Source organism: Procambarus clarkii, chromosome 49 (assembly GCF_040958095.1).
Source record: "Procambarus clarkii isolate CNS0578487 chromosome 49, FALCON_Pclarkii_2.0, whole genome shotgun sequence".
NCBI lineage: Eukaryota > Metazoa > Arthropoda > Malacostraca > Decapoda > Cambaridae > Procambarus > Procambarus clarkii.
Window position 1 is genome coordinate 7,151,870 of NC_091198.1, and position 19,153 is coordinate 7,171,022.

The 19,153-nt window shown below is 37.8% G+C and overlaps 1 protein-coding gene across 1 annotated transcript in view; it reads right to left on the minus strand.

The window, feature by feature from the left end:
• Positions 1-12,075, minus strand: part of LOC123763271 (ATPase family gene 2 protein homolog A) — a 33,466-nt gene extending 21,391 nt beyond the window's left edge. The window contains exons 1-7 of the mRNA XM_045750386.2: positions 11,952-12,075; positions 10,768-10,909; positions 10,144-10,365; positions 8,177-8,362; positions 6,900-7,766; positions 5,019-5,211; positions 1,436-1,553 (exon numbers count right to left, since the gene is read on the minus strand). Coding sequence (XP_045606342.1) covers positions 1,436-1,553; positions 5,019-5,211; positions 6,900-7,766; positions 8,177-8,362; positions 10,144-10,365; positions 10,768-10,906 — 1,725 coding nt within the window. The 5' untranslated portion in view covers positions 10,907-10,909; positions 11,952-12,075. The remainder of the gene's footprint in view (positions 1-1,435; positions 1,554-5,018; positions 5,212-6,899; positions 7,767-8,176; positions 8,363-10,143; positions 10,366-10,767; positions 10,910-11,951) is intronic.
• Between the last annotated feature and the right edge of the window lie 7,078 nt (positions 12,076-19,153).

Sequence of the window (19,153 nt, forward strand, 5' to 3'; positions counted from 1 at the left end):
TTCATCGTCATCTCTTCCAGGATTATCAAGTCGATTGTGAAAATGGTCCTGGATGGATAATGGCACAATCGACTTGATAATGGTTCAGGACGGACCGAAACGCCGTCGTCTCTTCACTTTCTAGCGTGTGGTTTGGTCAACACCTTTGTCTCCTCATTTGAATAAGTGAACAAATTAAAGCAATGTGGGTGTTGTTTTTCCACAATTATTGATTAAATTAAGTATTGATTAAAGGCTTATGATAATTATTTCAAATAAATTAAAATGCCTAGAAAAAGCAACATCTGATCAAGTGGTTGGCAAAGCTTTCTTTAATGGAGTATAAGGATAAACAGGAAAATATTGTGTAAAGCATACAGTCAAAAGTTAGAGGATGAAAACAGAAGTCAAAAGAAGTAAAAAAATTATGTATGAATAGGTAAAATGCTTTTTAGACAATATAGGAGTACATGTGAAGCCAAGAAATTAGGAGAATAATGAGAGATTTGACAGATATAAATAAAATAATAAATAGTGAATAACTGTAGGGATCCACTGCTTGCATTCAGTTTAAATTTTATAATCCATTCATCTTTATTTTATTTTTATTTTTGTATTTATTTATATATACAAGAGTTCTTCCAGTCTTGTACAGGAACTAGCATGCATAGCATTTCAGGCAAGTCCTTACTCATATTTTTTCCCAGAATACCACCCACCAAATCGTTTAACAACCAGGTACCCATTCACTGCTTGGTGAACAGAGGCTACAGTTAAGGATTGGCGCCCAGGAAATCCTCCCTGGCCATGATACGAAGCGTCGGGTGAATGTTTTACCACTGCGCAATGAGGACTGCGGACTTTACTAGATATGATTTGATCACAAAAAGATAGCTGACAGAAATATCTCCATTAACCTTAATATATTTCATAATACATGTAATTTTGGTATATGTAATTTCTCACATGTAAAACATTAAATTTCATACATGTAATTTTACACATGCAATACATGTAAAAAAAATCTTGTCCATGGCAGGTAATGAGTCAGTATGGATACCTGGCACTGTCAAAGTCTAGCCTGTAACTGCCAGAGTGTAGAAATGGGGACACTACTCAGGCGATGTGTTTCGTGACATCTTTTAGATTTTGGAGGGTGGTTCGCTTCTTTAGAGGATGATTTTTAATTTCCCCTGCTACCTTCACCACTTGGAGGGGACAAGACAGATTTGCAAAGGTTTTTAAACCTGGTGGGTAGAGAGTAGTCATGAGAAACTGGAAAACCCACCAAGAATTTTTCATGTTAGTACTAACCTCGGAAAGCTACTGAAGGACTCACAGCAGAAAATAAAAAGTTACTAGAGCTATCATACTTGTAAACAACAATCATTCTATTAGTGCAGTTTCACAACAGAGCTGGAATTACAGACATACAAACATAATGCATAATTTATACCTGTAATATTTGGATTCCTTGAATAACTGCAAGTGTCAAATCCCTCTTGCCGTGTACTTTTTGCTCCCCTGCAGGACACAGACTATCAACTTCATCCAAAAACACGATTGATGGTGAACTGCATGGAATATAGACATTTTTGTCATAATATAGTTTTGTCATTTTTGTCATAATATAATACTGCATGGAATATAGACATTTTTGTATTTCTGTAGGACCACATAAAGGTGCTGGGTAGTCATTGTAAAAAGTATTGATTCTGCCAGAATAAAACAAAATTCAATAGAAAGGTAAACCCATACTCAAGCCTTCCATAGTCCCGGTGATACCACTCGAGTGCTAGCCAGCAGTAGAATCTGATTCCCCTAATGACTAACCCAAGCAAACACATGCTTTCCCTGAACACCAGCAACATTGACTCTGCCATAGAGGGACAAAAGGTTTTCACTCTCACAATCTTCTGTCTTAGAGAAGTAACACCCATCAGAAAGTACAGGGAAGCAAAACAAGATGAGGGGCATGGGAGCAGCAAAATACCCAGGTCAAAAAATTTTCACATACTCAAAGTCGTCTTCAGAGAATATGTATTCTGTACTTCCAGGGGGTACAGATTTAAATAGAATTAATCAAAGGAATACAAAATACAAAGTTAGGTAGGTGGCTTACCTACCCTGTGGTGAAAGATGTCTTCTGCATTTGGCTACTTCAAGACAGAGGGCAATACAGATGGTGACAGCATTATCAGGGAGGCTAAGAACTGATCTTGCAGCTTATGCAATATCTCAGAAAATCTGCCTAAGATGACATTGTAACAGCTCTGGCATAGTAACATTGATAAATATTGGGTTGCAAACTTGCGTAGGTCACAAAGCAAGACAGCCTTGTGTCCAAATCAACTTCACCAGGCAATGGAATTGACTGCAACAAACATGACTTGAAACAAGACAATGTCATAGGTTTCAACAGCTGAGAAGTAACACCAAATGAGCAGTGAACGAGGAGCCCCTGACAACAAAATATAAGCCAGTGTACCAATAAGCAGCCAACAAAAAACTAGTCTTGCTATTATTCAGAAAAAAAACAATTAGTGCGAAATCTAACGGCATCGCCTCAATCAAAAGATACGAACACCTTGGATCCAAACCTTATTGCGTACTGTTAAGGAAAGCAGAAATGACATCTTCTATGCAAGATAATAACAAATGGATCAATCCTTAATATCTCTGTGCAGAGAAATATAAAACTGTGTTCATGCACAACCTGGAATTGACTGCAATTAACTCACATTGGACCATTTGCTAGCCTGATATGAAAGAAAGCTCCTCCAAAAAAGGAAGCTACCAAGGTTATTATGAAATATGTCCTAAATATAATATTTCCTTAACCAAATAAACTTCTACTAAGCTATCCAAGTGCCTTTCTATTTATTATGAGAAGGATTATGTCTCTGACACACAGCCTCCTAAATTCATACACACAGCCTCATAAATTCTACATAAAATGCCCATACCTGAAGCTCTGTACAGAACTTGAAAAGATTTTAATACTGTACATACAACCTGTCTTCTTACAAATCATATCTGAATTTGGCCCTTTACCCGTATGGCTGAAAATGGACGAAATTTGAAACTGAAAAAAAAAAAGTGGATTTTTTTTACCCACAACAACAAATTAACACTTTCGCTCGGGGATGACGCAGCATTGCGTCATCTGTTTACTGGCGGTAATGCCGGGGATGACGCAGCATTGCGTCATCCACTTTAAAAATTCGCCAAAAATCAGGTTTTTATCCGATTTTTTGGGGACTGGTTTTAAAATGCGCGCCGATGTCTTCCCATTTTCTTTGTTGCGCTTAGTGGCCCGCAGGCGGCGCGGCACACGCCGTCGGCCCATTGTTTTCGCTCCACTGTTGTGACCGGTGTCGCCTCCCCTCGCGTCTCAAACGTGTGAACATTTCGGCTATTTTCCGTGGCTATATTTCTTACTGCGGCTTCAGAAACTATCTACGCTTACTCCACGATGGATAGTGATCATGAACAAGGCCCTTCCAGGAAGAAAATTGCGAAAGAAAGGTGTGAAAAGCAGAAGCTGAGTAGTGTACAGGAGAAGTACAAGCATGAGAGACTAACTCCCACCATCCACTCCACCTATACAAAACATGGGTTGACCCTGCAGGAAACGTTTTCCAGGAGCAGGTGGAGTGGATAAAACAAATGTTCAACCCATGTCATGTTCAACACACAACATTGAGGTGGTAAGTGCAAATTTTTTTATTATTTATTTATTTTTTTTTTTTCATACTTTCCCGTATTGTACAGGCAATGTTGTTCTTCAATTGGCCCTTATATGCACATATCCATCTGAAGAATTCTATTAGGAACATTTTCATACCTAAATGAGCACTGTAACACGAAAATTGAGATTACCACCAGGAAATAATATTAAACATATGTGGGCCGGAATTGGGAGTGTAGCGGGAAGGCGTCTGAGCGCTCACTCACGGCTAACGCGTGGCCCGTCTTCAACTCGTCGGCGGTTGGAGCATGACCAGGTTTTTTATTTTATATGCTAATATTCCTCTAGAGAATTCTATTACGAACCCATTGAGACCAAAATGAAAGACCTAGGACGAAAATTGAGGTGACCAGAGTGAAAATAGTGAAAACATTTGCGCGCTCCCGGGTAACTCATTCGCACTTTCTCTGCTTGCTGCGGGTAATTAGCCGGACTTTTGGAGTTTATATGCATTTAGTGCTGTAGAGAATTTTATTGCGAACACAATGATACCAAATTTAATCTCGTAGAACGAAAATTCAGGTGACAAAGTTGAAGAGAGTATACACTTTTCGGAATTGACGCGCGCTTCCATGACACGCTGGGGCCCATATCGCCCTGTCGAGGGGTGGCGCGTGGGGTGCGCGAAAGTGTTAAGGGTCCTCTGGTAGGTTAGGAGAGCAGGAAATTCTCCTAAAGTTTCAAAACGTCATTAGAACCGTTAATTGAAAGTTTCCTCTCCAAACCTTTCCGAGTAAGCCGGACGACTCAAACAGAAAATGGGACAGTACATCACTTTCGTGAGCCAATTTCATTTCAAATTACTGTACATCCATTTTTGGCCATAGCATGCATACGGGCAAAAAGCGACGTTATTTTTAAGAGGACGGGTTGGTACATACACCTCCAAATCCTCTGCCAAACTCATGGATGTCAGAGTCTGACAAGAGAGAGAGATCTGCCCCCCCCCCAAAAAAAGAAAAGGAATGAGGGAAAGGATGCTCACAGTGGAGCCAAAAGACCACTGAACATGTGACCAATAAACCCCCATCTAAAGACATGAATGTGGTCTCATTTTATAGATAAACATTTCCACTTGTGATATTGTACATACTGTACCATCATTTTTTTGTGAAGGTATTACATTATTTATCTTTTGAAACCTATTTTGAAGAGCAATAATTTATATTAAGTGGTTGGATGATGGTTAATAGAGTATATGTACAAGTTTGTATGCTTGAAAGAAGAATAAAAACTTAATAAAGAAGAGATACAGGGAACATTTAATAAATATGCTCAACAGACTCACCATTCACGTGCCAATTTAAACCTGTGATACACACATTCTTCTGCACCTGCTGATGATCTAATTATATCAGCCAATGTCAGAGTGATTACATGCATGTCCAGCTCGGCTGCTGCCTGGTTCACCATGAGAGTCTTTCCAGTACCTGGTGGACCATACACAAGCACACCATTCCAGCCTCCAAGCAGAGGATTTTCTGAAAAATAAATTAGTTAAAAAATGAAAGGTAAATGTAAATTATGGTATATTTCTAACTCTTGGCATGGAAAGTCTGTCCTTTCACTTCTAAATATTCCACATAAGAATGGAAATTATTATAAATCTGAATTGAAGTTAATTTCTCCGTGAAACTGGAAAATTGTGGCAAAGAATTTTCTTTTTTTAGTCTAAATTTCTTGTGTTGAAAGCAACAAATTGAGATAAAATGACTGATAACAGCAGCTCATAATAAAAAAATTCAGTGAGGTTGTTAACATGTGTAGAGCAGTAGGTATTCAAGATTTAAAGAGAGAACCTGCTATTTACATGCAAGGAATTCAATTACATGTACTCATAACTAGAATAGTTTCAGCAATTCATGGTTTGTTTTGCTACTTCTGTACTTTCTGAGTGGTTATTGTTAGTCTTGAGTCACCCCAGATGCACACCTTAACCTATGGACCATGACTGGCAAACGTTTAAACAAACTGGAGTATACCTGAACTCACTAGAAATTTGAAGGCAATGAGCTGGTACCCAATCCAATTTTTACATGTACCCTGCATACATTCTGGTGTAGGTAATGGAGTTCTGACCAAATGCTGCCATCAAATACAGAAGGGTTTGGTGGAAATCCCCATTACTGTACTTGTAAAAAGTGGATTGGGTGCCAGCTCAATGCATTCAAATTTCTAGCAAGGTTGGGCAGATTTCAGGTGGTGTAACTGTTGCATATCATGGACCATGGGTTAAGGTGTGCTTCTGGGGTGACCCAGAATGCTGGTTCGATCATATCATATCCTGCTCCAAAGATTTTCTCAGATACAATATATCACATTATTGTGATTTTGCTAAAAATGTGCAACTAAAGGTAAAACTTGCCAGAAGTGATGAATTACACACAGCTCTGATCCTCACTTACATCCTGCCTGAGAGTGGGGGAAAAGTCAGCATGAAATAGTACATGCATCCACCTATAGAGCTGACACACATCCAATGATGGAGATGACATTTGTAAACAGAAGGCCAAGAACCATGGTTCAGGCCAGAGGCAAACGAGAGGAGCCAGATCACAATGAAGGCCATACCAAACAGCCATAAAAGATAACTCAGAGGGCTGTCAGCCCTTGATCATCGGTAGAGAGCCATAGTCAGAACACACAAATGACTGGGTACCACACCATGGAGTTAATATCCCATACACAGAAACTAAGGTAAGAAAGAAAAAAGAAAAATGTTACCTCAAGGAAAAAAAGTAACTCTACTAGATTGGCAGAGCTGGGTGCAGAGCAGGTGGTCACCAGGAAATAAGGAGAGACTGTTGGCTCCTATGACTCTAGTGACAACCTGATTGCAGTCCCATGGTGGTCGGGTAGCAGCTACTTCTCTAGGTAATTAGCAGTGATAATTGTCTTTCTCTATGCCTACAATTATCACAAAAGTTGAGAACTTTGTGCTACTCTTTGCTGACTCCACGTGATATTCCTTGTTTGGAGGATCAAGTTATTTGTTCTCTATTTTTCTTCCCCAACTATGTGGCAAGATCATTTTAAATGTTCTCCATAACAGTGGGACATACATGTACTAAAGCTTAGTGTGCGAGCAGTGTCCTTGGGGAGTAATCGAGGGTAGCCTTGCTCAGAAACACATTTACCTTTATGGACAAAAAGTGACAAAATTATTTACCTCTGAAGCTTATATCTTGGAGTTTTGCTTGCATTATTTTCACTAGTGAAATATACGCAATGTTCCTGCAATATCTCTGAGTCGACCCCTTAACTTCAGGAGCAGACTCATCACTAACTTTACAAAACTGTTGCATTCTAAACTTAGTTTCTTTTGCAATTCTAATCCAGTTGCAGCTTTGTTGAGATTGAATACATCCTTTAATTTTAGACTTATTTTTACAAGAGATGGATCTTTCTTTACTATGTATTTTTGATGTAAGAAGTGATCTGTGCAAGTTCTCTTCAATACCAATAAATTTCTTTGGTGTTGATGTTACCACACTGGAGCCCAAATCACTCTCATCCATAAATTCTCCTGTCCGAAACTCATCAACTGTTAGTAAAGCACTACTTGAATCGGATTCTGCAATGCGAGGTCTCAAGGAGCTGTCTCCTAAAGATGTTTCAGAGCATTCCCACTTATCCAGTGTCAGCAGTTGAGAAGGAACACTTCTGGTACTTTCATTCAATGAATAATCATCCTTGCTGGTTATGCTTAAATTTTGCATTTCATTAATTAAATTTTCATCATGCATGGTACTGTCTGTAGTTTTCTTACATGGTTTATAATCACTAACGATGAATGAAATCTCTGTGCTATTTAATGGCAGATAAATTTTACTTCCTATGTTTAAAGTAAATGGTGCACCTAAAGGAAAATTTTCAAATAATAAAAACTTCAATTGCCGTTCCACAAAAATATGCTCTTTTTCAGATAGGACTTTGCTGGGTGTCAACAGCACTTCTTCAGCATACTTAACAGTGTTTATTTTCTTAACCCAAAGTAGAGTGTTCATTGTCACTGCCGGAAAATACTGCACACAACCTGAAAATATAATCTGAGTAAGTATTCTTTGGACTGAGATCAGCAAAAACAGAGAAGTGATGGGAAATACAACACGAGGTAACTGGGAGGTGGGGAAAGGGGAAATTAAAGAAAACAAAGTTGTTACACCCCAATGATGCAAATATATCATCCAAAAATAAAACATTACATGCAATTAAATGCCCGTGCCTCCCTAGAACTAGCCATTAAAAAGATCCTTGATGCACTGGTGCAGAACGTTACTATATCATGATCTAGTACAATGAGACCAGCAGCTTGCCTTAGTGAGCATCTGAGTGGAAGAGCTCAAAGTTGTACTATACTATTAAACTGGATACTTGAAAAAAAAAAACAGGCTTAAAATATTCTTAGAAGAGTTGTATAATATCCAAACTACCAGTAGGTCTTACTTCTCTGGTGTAATGCAATGTGTCCAATTCGCACACTTTCATCCGGGATCGCAAGGAATGCACAAGAGGTGTTAGCATGCTCCACTTCCACTGGACTATATGCAGAAATATCACAGCGAATTAAGTCTCTTTCATTTACTAGAACTATTCGATAATGAAGGTTACTAAAGATCTTCTTAAGCCATTCTGAAAAGAAAAGTATTAATTTGGTAACTATCATTTAAGTTTGAAAGTTTATTTTGATAGGTCATTGAAATTTTTGTACAATTATATATGGCTTGACTGCACTAGGATAATTCAGGAATGTATCCCAGTCTTGCATTCCAGTATAAATCATGACACACAAGACTTTTGAAGCAAAAAAACAAAAAAATAATAATAAATTGCATTCCTCCCCCCCACTATAAATATCAGCTGCAGTGTCAAAACTCAGAGTGAATTACCCCTTAATGTGAACAAATTCTAGTCTAAATTCTGTTTATGGATGGGATGTGAGGTGATAGTGAACATGTTAAATGTATGTCAGACAGTGGCAGGAGGGTGAGGTGCCTGGTGATTGGACAAAGACCACTGTAGTACTGCACTTGTATATAAAGAAAAATGGACAAGGTTGTGTAAATTGTCGAGGGATTAGTTTACTTAGCATCCCAGGATAAGTGTATTTAAGGGTGCGAATTGAGAAAGTGAGAGACAACGTAAGATAGGGAAGAAACAGTGGGGTTTAGGAAAAGAAGGGGCTGTACAGATAAGATTTTTTCCACGAGAATGTTTTTTAAAAAGTTTCTAGCAAAGGAGAGAAAGTTGTATATTGACTATATGGATTCAGAAAAACTTAACAATTGGGTACATTGTGAAACATTGGGGGAGGTTTTAAAACTTTACGGACACAAAGGGAGCTTATTAACAGCTGTAAAAACCTTGTATGTGAATAACAGAACATCTGTGAGAGCTGAACGAAAATTAGGACAGGGTTTTAGTGCTAAGGGTAGGCATAAGACAGGGTTATGATATGTCTCCCTGGCTTTTTTAATATACATGTATATGGGTGAGTTAGTTTGGGAGGTAATCCAGATCACTTGCAACACAAGTGGATTGTAATAGGGATAAATTTAAATGTTGTTTTTTATACGAGTATGCAGATGATGTGGTGTCATTTACTGAGAGAGAGTGAAGGAATTGCAACAGATTTTAAGCAAGTGTGATACTGTGTGTAGAAGAAAGTTGAAGGTCAAAGTGTTTGAGAGAAGGCTACAAAATGTTCCGATTTTTAAGGAGAAAGATCATTTGTGTACAAATAACCATCCAATTAATTTAACATCTATTGTGGGAAAATTGCTTATATCAATAACTGCAAGCTATTTGTTTGCATCTTGAAAAACATACGAGTAATAAAGAATTAACAATATAATTTTACACTAGGGCCACTCATGTTTAAAAAATTTACTCTCCTTTTACAGTGTACTGTACTTATTTCAAAGAGCAGTTAAGTAGAAAAGATTCTATACCTTGACTTAAAGTAAATCTTTTGATATTGTGCTTCATAACTCATTTAAAGTCAGACATTTGGGAGGAGGATTATCCAAAATTGGTTTAGGGTAAGGTTATTTCAAAGAAAGCAGTGTTAGCATAAATGAAGTTAAGTCTGAGTGGGAAACTGTTGTAAGTCAAATGCCTCAGTACTTTGTTGTTCACTGTACATATATAGTAGTAAATGATATACACATAGGACTGAACAGCAGCAATATTTGCAAATTTGCAGACAAAACAAAAATAGGATTGGAATTAAATTCACAGGAATATAAAATCACTACTAGACGACTTAGATAAGTTTTTAAAATTGATGATGGAGTGGCCTTCCTAAGTTCCTTTTTCATATCCTCAAATTTACTTGAATTTACAGTATACAAAATCAGACCCAAGTTTCATTTCAGTAATGTCACTATGTTGTTAACAAGAAAGGTACCAACCTGGCTCTTCCAACTGACTTTTATACAACTGTCCAACCACAGAACTTTCTTTAGAATTTTGTTTGTCTTTGTTTCCAAATCTCTCATCTTTAGATTTCTCTGTACCTTTCTTCTTTTTCTTCATGCCTTCTGCTTCCTTTGCTTCATTGCTTTTAATACTGCTCTCATTTAGTAATGTTTGAGCTGTTCCCACTGTCAGAGCTTGGACAAACATTGAAGACCCTTAAACAAAAATCATGTATAATTTTTATTTTATTTTATTATATTTATATATATACAAGAAGGTACATTGGGATTGTGAGGATACATAGTATAGTAATTACAATCTTGTAAAGCCACTAGTACCCGCAGCATTTCGGGCAGCATATAATGCATATAAACTGTAGCTATGATGTGTACAAAAAAATAATGCTGTAAAATGCAACAAGCATACATGCACGCACATTCACTCACATCCAAGCATATATACTATAATCGTTTCATATTATATATTCCTCATTGACATAGATACAGTAAAAGAGTTTTATAGCAATATTGATGCATAAGAGAGATACTGTACTGTACATTCATATTAGCCAGTTTTAGTTATTTTTTCTGTCATATCTAAATGAGACATTAACTTACCGGCAATATAAGGATGAGAAAATGATGAAAGGTTTAATTCGTGGCATTCTGTTGCATGTATTTCCTTGGCATAATTTGGCACCCAAACATTACATCTCACACATGGAATATAGGAATCTGCATCTAATTTCAAGCCCATTTTCTGAAATTTAAATAAGCCTTTTAATGATAGCAAATTTCAGTTACTGAACCATCAAACTGAAATAAAGGAATATACTTTACTTTGTTATTATTAACTGAAACATGGAAAAATTATATTCTGTAATAATATTACATTTAAAGTTAATATTAAAATATTTTCTTATTCACTAGATATAAACCAAAATGTAACTATGAATTTGAGAAGAAGAGATACGGGCCCCTGTGGCTGGGACAGGCTGCCTGTCCTAACAAAATTAATTATTATTAATTATTATTATTACTGTAATGCCCAATTTTACTTTACCCAACCTCATTTAACCCAGCCCACAGCAACCAAACCCAACTGAGCCTAACACTGCATAACCTATGCTAATACATCCTTCTTCAGTAATATACTTTATGTATATCTTGCAGCAAATAACACACTGATAGGTAGATGTTTGGAGAGCCCTAGGAGTCCCTCAGGGATGCAAGCACTGGCTCCCATTCCCCACAGAGAACACTGGGCTGCAATAGTCAAGGCAAAAATACAGCCTCTCCTAAACTCATACCCAAATGCGGTCCGTCTAATTACCGCAAGCTACCACAAGCTACACAAGCTTCACTAAGCTTCCTGGCAATACGTTAGTAATGAATAAATGATATATTTACTCATTATAATGTTGGTGCTGAATGTACAACACGAAAAAACATAATTTTAATCTGAAAAAGTATCTTTTTATAAAGAAATTAGACGAAAATAAAGAGCTGGTGACGCCAAATCAAGTAGACGATCCAAGCGTCGGTTAGGTTAGGTTACGTTAGGTCAACCTAACCTATCATATTTATTCATTACTAACGTATTGCCAGGAAACTTTGTGAAGTTTGTGTAGCTTGTGATAGCTTGCGGTAATTAGACGGACCGCCCAAATGGGGAAAAACGTCTTCCAGTGACCTTACATGTAAGGCATATATCAAAGCCCCCCACCCCAAATGTCGCATTACTGACCCCTCCCCCCTTCCAGGATGCAGCCCCACAACAATCCGACTAACTCCTGGAGTACCTTTTACTGTAAAGTGAACATGGGCATTATGTGACGGGAAATGCTCGCGCTGGAGGTTCCACGAGCACGACAATGTTGTTGTGATGTGAAGTGGTCACTTGTGTAGGTGGTGCAGGGTTCTGGTTTTCTATGGTTAAGGAGTGTTAACTAAGTTATATTTTCTTTAATCAATTATTAAACTTTTTTATTCAGGTAAAAGTACATACATACATACATGATGAGTTACAAACATGATATTGGATTTATAGACAGAGCTAGTACATACAATACCTAAAGTCACTTTATTATTATTATTAACATCTTTATTGACAAAATTAATTACAATTTTGCCTAATCTGAGGATTTTGATAGTCTTATTAAATTGAGGTTAATGCTAGTATTCACTGTCACGCAGGACAGAGGGTCATACATAAGACAATAGGCCTAAACTGTAGGCTGAAGCACATATATATCACGGTTACAATCAATGTTTTAATGTGTGGATATGTGAAAACAACTTTCTATTGTGCACTGCCACACAAGTGCAGGGATGGGTTCATAAGTGATACAGCTTAGAATATAAGTAGAAATTGTTCTTCATTCTTTAAAATGGACAAGCAAATTTTGGGTAAATTGTTAGGATGTCGTCCAGAACACCTGAGTCAATAAAATAGTTACACAGTTGGTGGTACAATAGGCCAGGAGGTCTAAAGTCCTTTACGGTTTCACATTCATCAATATAGTGTTCTAGTGAATGCATTAAAGGTTTATCACAGAGTTTACAATCTGAATATTCTGGTAGTGGCTCAGCCTCACTAACCTGCCAGATGTGTCTATAGCCAAGGCGAATTCGCGCGATTACTACATCACATTGCCTGGTCCGGTTACTGTGCTGACCATACAAATACCTATTATTACAGAACTTGTCATAACTTTTAATACTGCAGCTTTCAGGTCTCTGTGCATTTCTTAGTTCTTCTAAATCTGAATTAATTTCTTTAATTTGTATGTTTCTAATAACTGCATTAGATAGTCCAAAATCATAATCAATGTTTTCTTTCCTGCAAGCCTCATTGGCCAATTGATCTACAAAGTCATGTTTTTCAACTCCAACATGGGATGGGATCCACACAAATTTTATACAAGAATTATTATCATTGGCAAAAATTACATTCCATTTAATATTACAAGCTACTTCCGACATACATTGTGATGGGTTATTTAAGGACTGCAGAGCACTTTTAGAGTCACAGAAAATAACTCCACCACCATTGAGCTTAAGGTATTCAGTGGCTAGATAAATACCCAATAGCTCGGTCTGTGTCGTGCTTGCCCAGTTGTTCAATCTCTGTGTACTAGTCATGATCATTTCATTCCCTTTATACACTGCACATGCACAACCTGTTCTACCAGTGCCTAACTGCACAGAGCCATCAGTAAAGGCATAGGATTCAGTCGGTTTGAGAATTTGAAGATGACTGTCAATAGCTTCTAATGTTATACATCTCAAAATGTCAGTGTTATACATTTGTTTTACACTGATGGGAGTATAATGCAGAGAGACCTCCACATCTTTCCAAGGGGGAATATAGTGAACAGTTTTATCAGGGTTAAGAGATACATTCAGTTTCTGAAGATTATAGACACAACAACTGAGCCACACACTGTAGGGAGCTTTTTGCGGCGGATTGAGGGAACAGTCAGAATTGTTTAGAATGGATCTCAATTTAATTTGAATAGAGCTGGGGGGACCATTATTTTTCAAAGTTTTGGCACAAAACATAGTACTAAGTAGAACTATTCTTTCGTAAATGGAAGGTAAGTTTAGTTCCTTTCTCATGTTAACAATTCTGACAGTTCTAGGACAACCCAGGATGATGCGCATGGCATCATTCTGTACTACATCTAGGCCTTGTAATTGTTTAGGAGAAAAATTAAGAAGATGCAAGGCATAATAATCAACAACAGATCGTATAAAGGCAATATAAAAACTACGAGCATATTTTATGTTAATGCCAAATCCTTTGCCAACAAGAGTTCTGAGAGGTTTAAGACGCTCAACAAGTTTTTTACGCAGGTTGCTGATGAGATTTGTATCATTAACCTCGACTCCAAGATATTTATAAGACTCACAAGTCTCCACGGGCACTCCATTAATAGTATAGTTAGCATGAAGAGAATGGGGAATAAGAACCCTTGTTTTATCAACAGAGATTATGAGGCCACATTCTACTACTTTCTTGGAGAATGCATCAAGTAACATTTGTAGCCTTGGTTTACTGTGTGCCATAATACAAATATCATCAGCATAACATATAACTGTTTCCGTAGGTTGTACAGGTATGTCATGGATAAGTTTGTGCATAAGTATATTGAAGAGCATAGGGCTTAGGACACCGCCTTGAGGTGTGCCTAGTTCGAATGCATCTGTTCTTGTACTTTTAACTCCTTTAAATAGGACACTAGCACGCCTGTTGGATAGGTAGCTCTTTATCCAACTCAGAAGATTACCTTTGATTCCAAATTCAGCAAGTTGCTCTAATATTATTTCGCCATTCGCTACATCGAAAGCTGACTTTAGGTCAATAAAGGCTGCCTGTGTCCCATCCTGGGAGTTTACAAAGTATTCAGCAAAGCATGTTTGTGTGCTACACTTGGGCATGAACCCATATAGGTTTGGGGCCAGTTTTTCTTTGACCTGAAACATGACACGATTGAGAACAATTCTCTCCAAGACTTTACACATGCACGGGCAACACCGAACTATTACATGTCGTAGGTTAAATTAAGAATAAAAACTGCCTAACACAAATATTCTTATACACCTTACTATATACATACATTATTTATAATATTATGATAGATAGTTAATTGTCCAGACCTTATATTCATCCTGTGACTGGTAGTTTATTGTTTTTTTTTTAGTTTAGTTCATTTGTTATGCACCCCATACCCATCTTGTGGACGGTAGTGGAAAGGGTTACAGAGGCACATAATGGGCTCAGGGACTGAACCCCACAATTCATTTAGCTAAGCAAGTTACAATCTTGATGAGCTAGTTACAAAATTCAATATAAGTCTTCACATCAACAATGGGTTCGAGATCGACCTCAAGTACAGGTTCTAAATTAAGCCACTGACATATGTGGAGAGCCTAGTATCACAATTTATATGTTTGTCCTGCACACCGCCCCCCATCCAGTGGGCAGAGGTGGATAGGTTATAATCACTCATTTACTACCTACAGTTAGCAAACTGGGGATATTTGGCTAAAATTTCTGGTAGCAGATCATTTTGAATTAAATATTTACACATCGCTGGAACATTGGTTATAGAATTGTCTCTAAATTCACGTATCTTTTCGCACTCCATCACATAGTGACGGAGGGTGTGCGAATAACTTTGTTGACACAGTTTACATTTGGTCAGGTCTACATCAGCAGATAATGAGAATTCCCAGAGATACTTGTAACCGAGTCTAAGCCGAGCAGTAGTAACATCTAGAAGTCTGCTGATTTTATTGGATGATCCATAGATGTGTAGCTCCTCTTGCATGATAGTATGATGATAGATGGAATTACTGATGTCAGTTTCACTTTGCCTCAGATCTACAAGATCTTGTTGAAGTTCTCGGTGTACTGCTGCTCTCAGATTGCTCATTGACAATCCAAGGTTACACTCAACGGCTCCTTTAAAGGCAGATTCTTTGGCTAACTTATCAGCTCTATCATGCATTCGGAGGCCAACATGAGATGGAGACCACATGAAATGGACTCTGTTACCATCCTTAATAATTTTGTTGTATTTGTGTCTAGCTTCGGGCACGAGCATGTTACAGTTATGTCTTAAAGAGTTAAGAGCATTTAAGGATGATAAGGAGTCACTTACAGTTAATGTATCAAGTTTGGAGACTTGTACACATTTCAGTGCAAGGATCAAGGCAAATAGTTCGGTCTGAAGGGTAGAGGCCCATTTGTTTATATGGACTCCCCACTCAAAGTACAAGCCATCGCCCATTGTCAGGACAACTGCACTTCCAGCTGCACCCGTGGTGCGGTGTAGGGAACCATCAGTGTATATGATTTGAGAGAGAGAAATTCATTCTGCTCTGTGGACAGAGCATCAATATGGCTTAAGGCGTTGAGCTTTGCCTCAAGACGAAGCTTGGGCTGATCTCTAATTTGCTTCTTGGGTGAAAAGGGAGGGATTAAAACTGGAAAGGGTGTAACCTCCCACGGTGCAGGAAAGTGCCGTTGTTGTTTCTCTTGGTACAAATCATGAACCCCATACATTCTGAGTTGAGTTCCAGTTTTTGTTATCCATTTGGAACAATGCTGATCTTCAATAAAGAAATTCTGGAGGGCTTCAGTGCAAGGATTAGGATGAGTTAGCCTAAGCATTTTTATACCAATTTGACAGTTAATTTCAGTAACACGATCAACAACGCTCGGAATATTAAGTTCCTTTCTCATATTAAGTATCTTTGTGGTACGAGGGCACCCAAGGATTATCCTCAAGGCTTCGTTCTGCAATTTTTCAAGCCCTCCAAGCTTTCTTTCAGGCATCAAAACAAGCAGAGGTGCAGCATAATCCACTAAAGATCTGATGTATGCAAAGTACATCATTTTGACAATCCTGACATTGGCACCATAGCCTGAGTGATAACCTGCAACAGCCTTGAGAGCTCGGAGCCTCTCTTTATACTGACGACAGAGTCTGAATACAACAGGACCATACACTGGCACCTCAAGGCCAAGGTATTTGAATCTGTTTACATAGTCAAGCTGGGAGCCATCAGACAGTTGCATCTTGCGAACAGCTCCTCCCTGCCTGGGTGGGCGCCGATTGTGTATCTTTGTTTTCTCTGCTGAGATAATTAAACCTAGGTCCTAACATGAGTCTAATACAGAGTTAAGAGTGTTCTGCGTGTTAGCATACCCAGTTGTGTGTATCATTATATCATCAGCATAGCTAATGATGTGGACGTTGGGTTTATTGTGCGTCCCATACTCTTTACCTGATTTTATCTGATGGGAGGAAATGTATTACCTTTGCAGTGTATGTATAGGTAGGGTAAGCATGCAGTTGCTATATGGTGTGAAGGGAGGGAATGTGTCCTATGGTCACTGGTAGTGAGTGAAGTGGTAGTGTTTTTTTCTTCTGGACGTGTAGAGGGGTATTGTATCTCAACCCCTAGTTAGATTAAGGACCTGTCCGAAACGATGCGCGTACTAGTGGCTTTACAATATTGTACATACTATGCTATGTATTCTCACAAACCCAATGTACTCTCTTGTATGTAAATAAATAAATAAAAACCCGTCCTCGACTCAAGTCCGTTACAACCAGCGGTCGCCCCCACAAACGCATTCATAAATTTTAACATGCTGTTTATTCAAAATAAGAATTTTCTCAAATATAAATTAATATTATGACATATTAGCATATTGTGCATATATAGGCATAGGTTAGGTTAGGTGGTTGGGTTCTGTTGGTGATTATTTGTATTTGTAGTACGTGGGTGAAGCATTTATAGCCTTGTGGTTCGAACAAAATTCGCCAGTGAAGCATTTGTTCCGGAAGTGTTCGAACGAAATGAGTTGTATCGTGTGTAAACCGTTTTTCATTCATAAACAGGGGGTTTGGCGGGAGCATGGAATCACTTTTGGATCTTTGTTTGGAGGACGGGCTGTGTATCTGCTTCACTCTCTCTGCTTTCTGTTACCAGTCACCACAGTAACAGCTCTCAGAACAGCAGACTCGAAGAAGGGAAACATTATTAATCGGAGGGGAAACTGTGCTTAACTCGGAACGTGAATCATAGATGTCGTTGTCGTCACAAACGCCACAAATAATTATCTTGAATTCGGCATATGTAGGAAGTCAAGTAACACTGCCATTTATTCATTACTACTTTGGATACAGAAATAATGTCAAAGAATATATATTTCAATTTCATGTATGTAAAAACTGCATGACTTCATTTCAAAGGTTTTTCTCTGGTCATCAAATGAAAGAGCTTTCGATAATAATTTGATAGACTGCTATAAAACAAATAGCAAAATCATGTAATATGATTACTAGTAATGAATGGGACATTCTGGATACATTTTTAGATAATTTAGTTTAACAAATCTTATGAAGAGTTTTACACGAGAACTATTCCAGTTTGATATGGGCCGCCCAACAACTGTGACAATGAAACAAATTACTCAGTCTTAACCCAGGGACAATTCAGTAATATCATACTCCCACGCCCCTGTTTCCTTTCCCCTAGTATGAAAATACCTGATATGTAATATAAAACATGATAACAGGTAAGCTAATTTACAGCTTTTGACATGAATTTATGGAATATAATTAAATATGCCAAATAAAAAGCATTGTTTTAAAACTGAGCAGTTGAGTGTTACTCGTGAGCTTGTTATCTGGGACCAGTGTGGTTCACACGGCGAGAGTGATAAACAGTGGCAGCTGCACTCTTGAGTGCCCGTCTCTCTGTTATCCATGTCAGAGTGAACATGCTAACTTTACACACACACATGTAATCATAAGCGCAAGTATCCAATAGGAAAATGAAACGAAAATTCCGAACCTTTTTTTTGTTTTCAACACATTATCAAGAAAAGTTGTATTTCCTTGATAATGTGGAGTATTGATATAATGTAATATATCAATACTAATATAATATATTGTGATGAGAAAATGACGAGTGCCAAGTACAGTTACCACAACTTTAAGTGAAGGGTTAGAAGCATTACCTGAGCGAGGATCCTGGACAGGCCCCCAATTTATGTGACGAGAAAAATAGGTGGTATTGCAGTCTCTCTAGACAGATGGAATGCCAATCACATAAAAAAAAGGAAAATAAAGTTAAACTGCAAGTTGTCTTCACTATGAGGTAACTGTAGGATAAGACAGAGGGAAAAAAACATTTAAAAATACTTTACTTTAAAAAAACTGAAGTCAAATTACAAAACATAAAATAATATCCAGGCTTGGCTCTAATACAAAGTGTGCAAAACAAACAAGATGAACAATAAAAATTACGTTACGTTAATGTGCTAATAAAATATGGTGCGGGAATACTGTGAGCCAGACTGAATAACTCTGTTACCATACCAAGATATGTCAACAGGTCTACTCAGTAGAGCACTCAGGAGTAATCTGAATCGTAGTGAGCTAGGTAACCCTATATATTTATTTATTTATTTATTTATTTA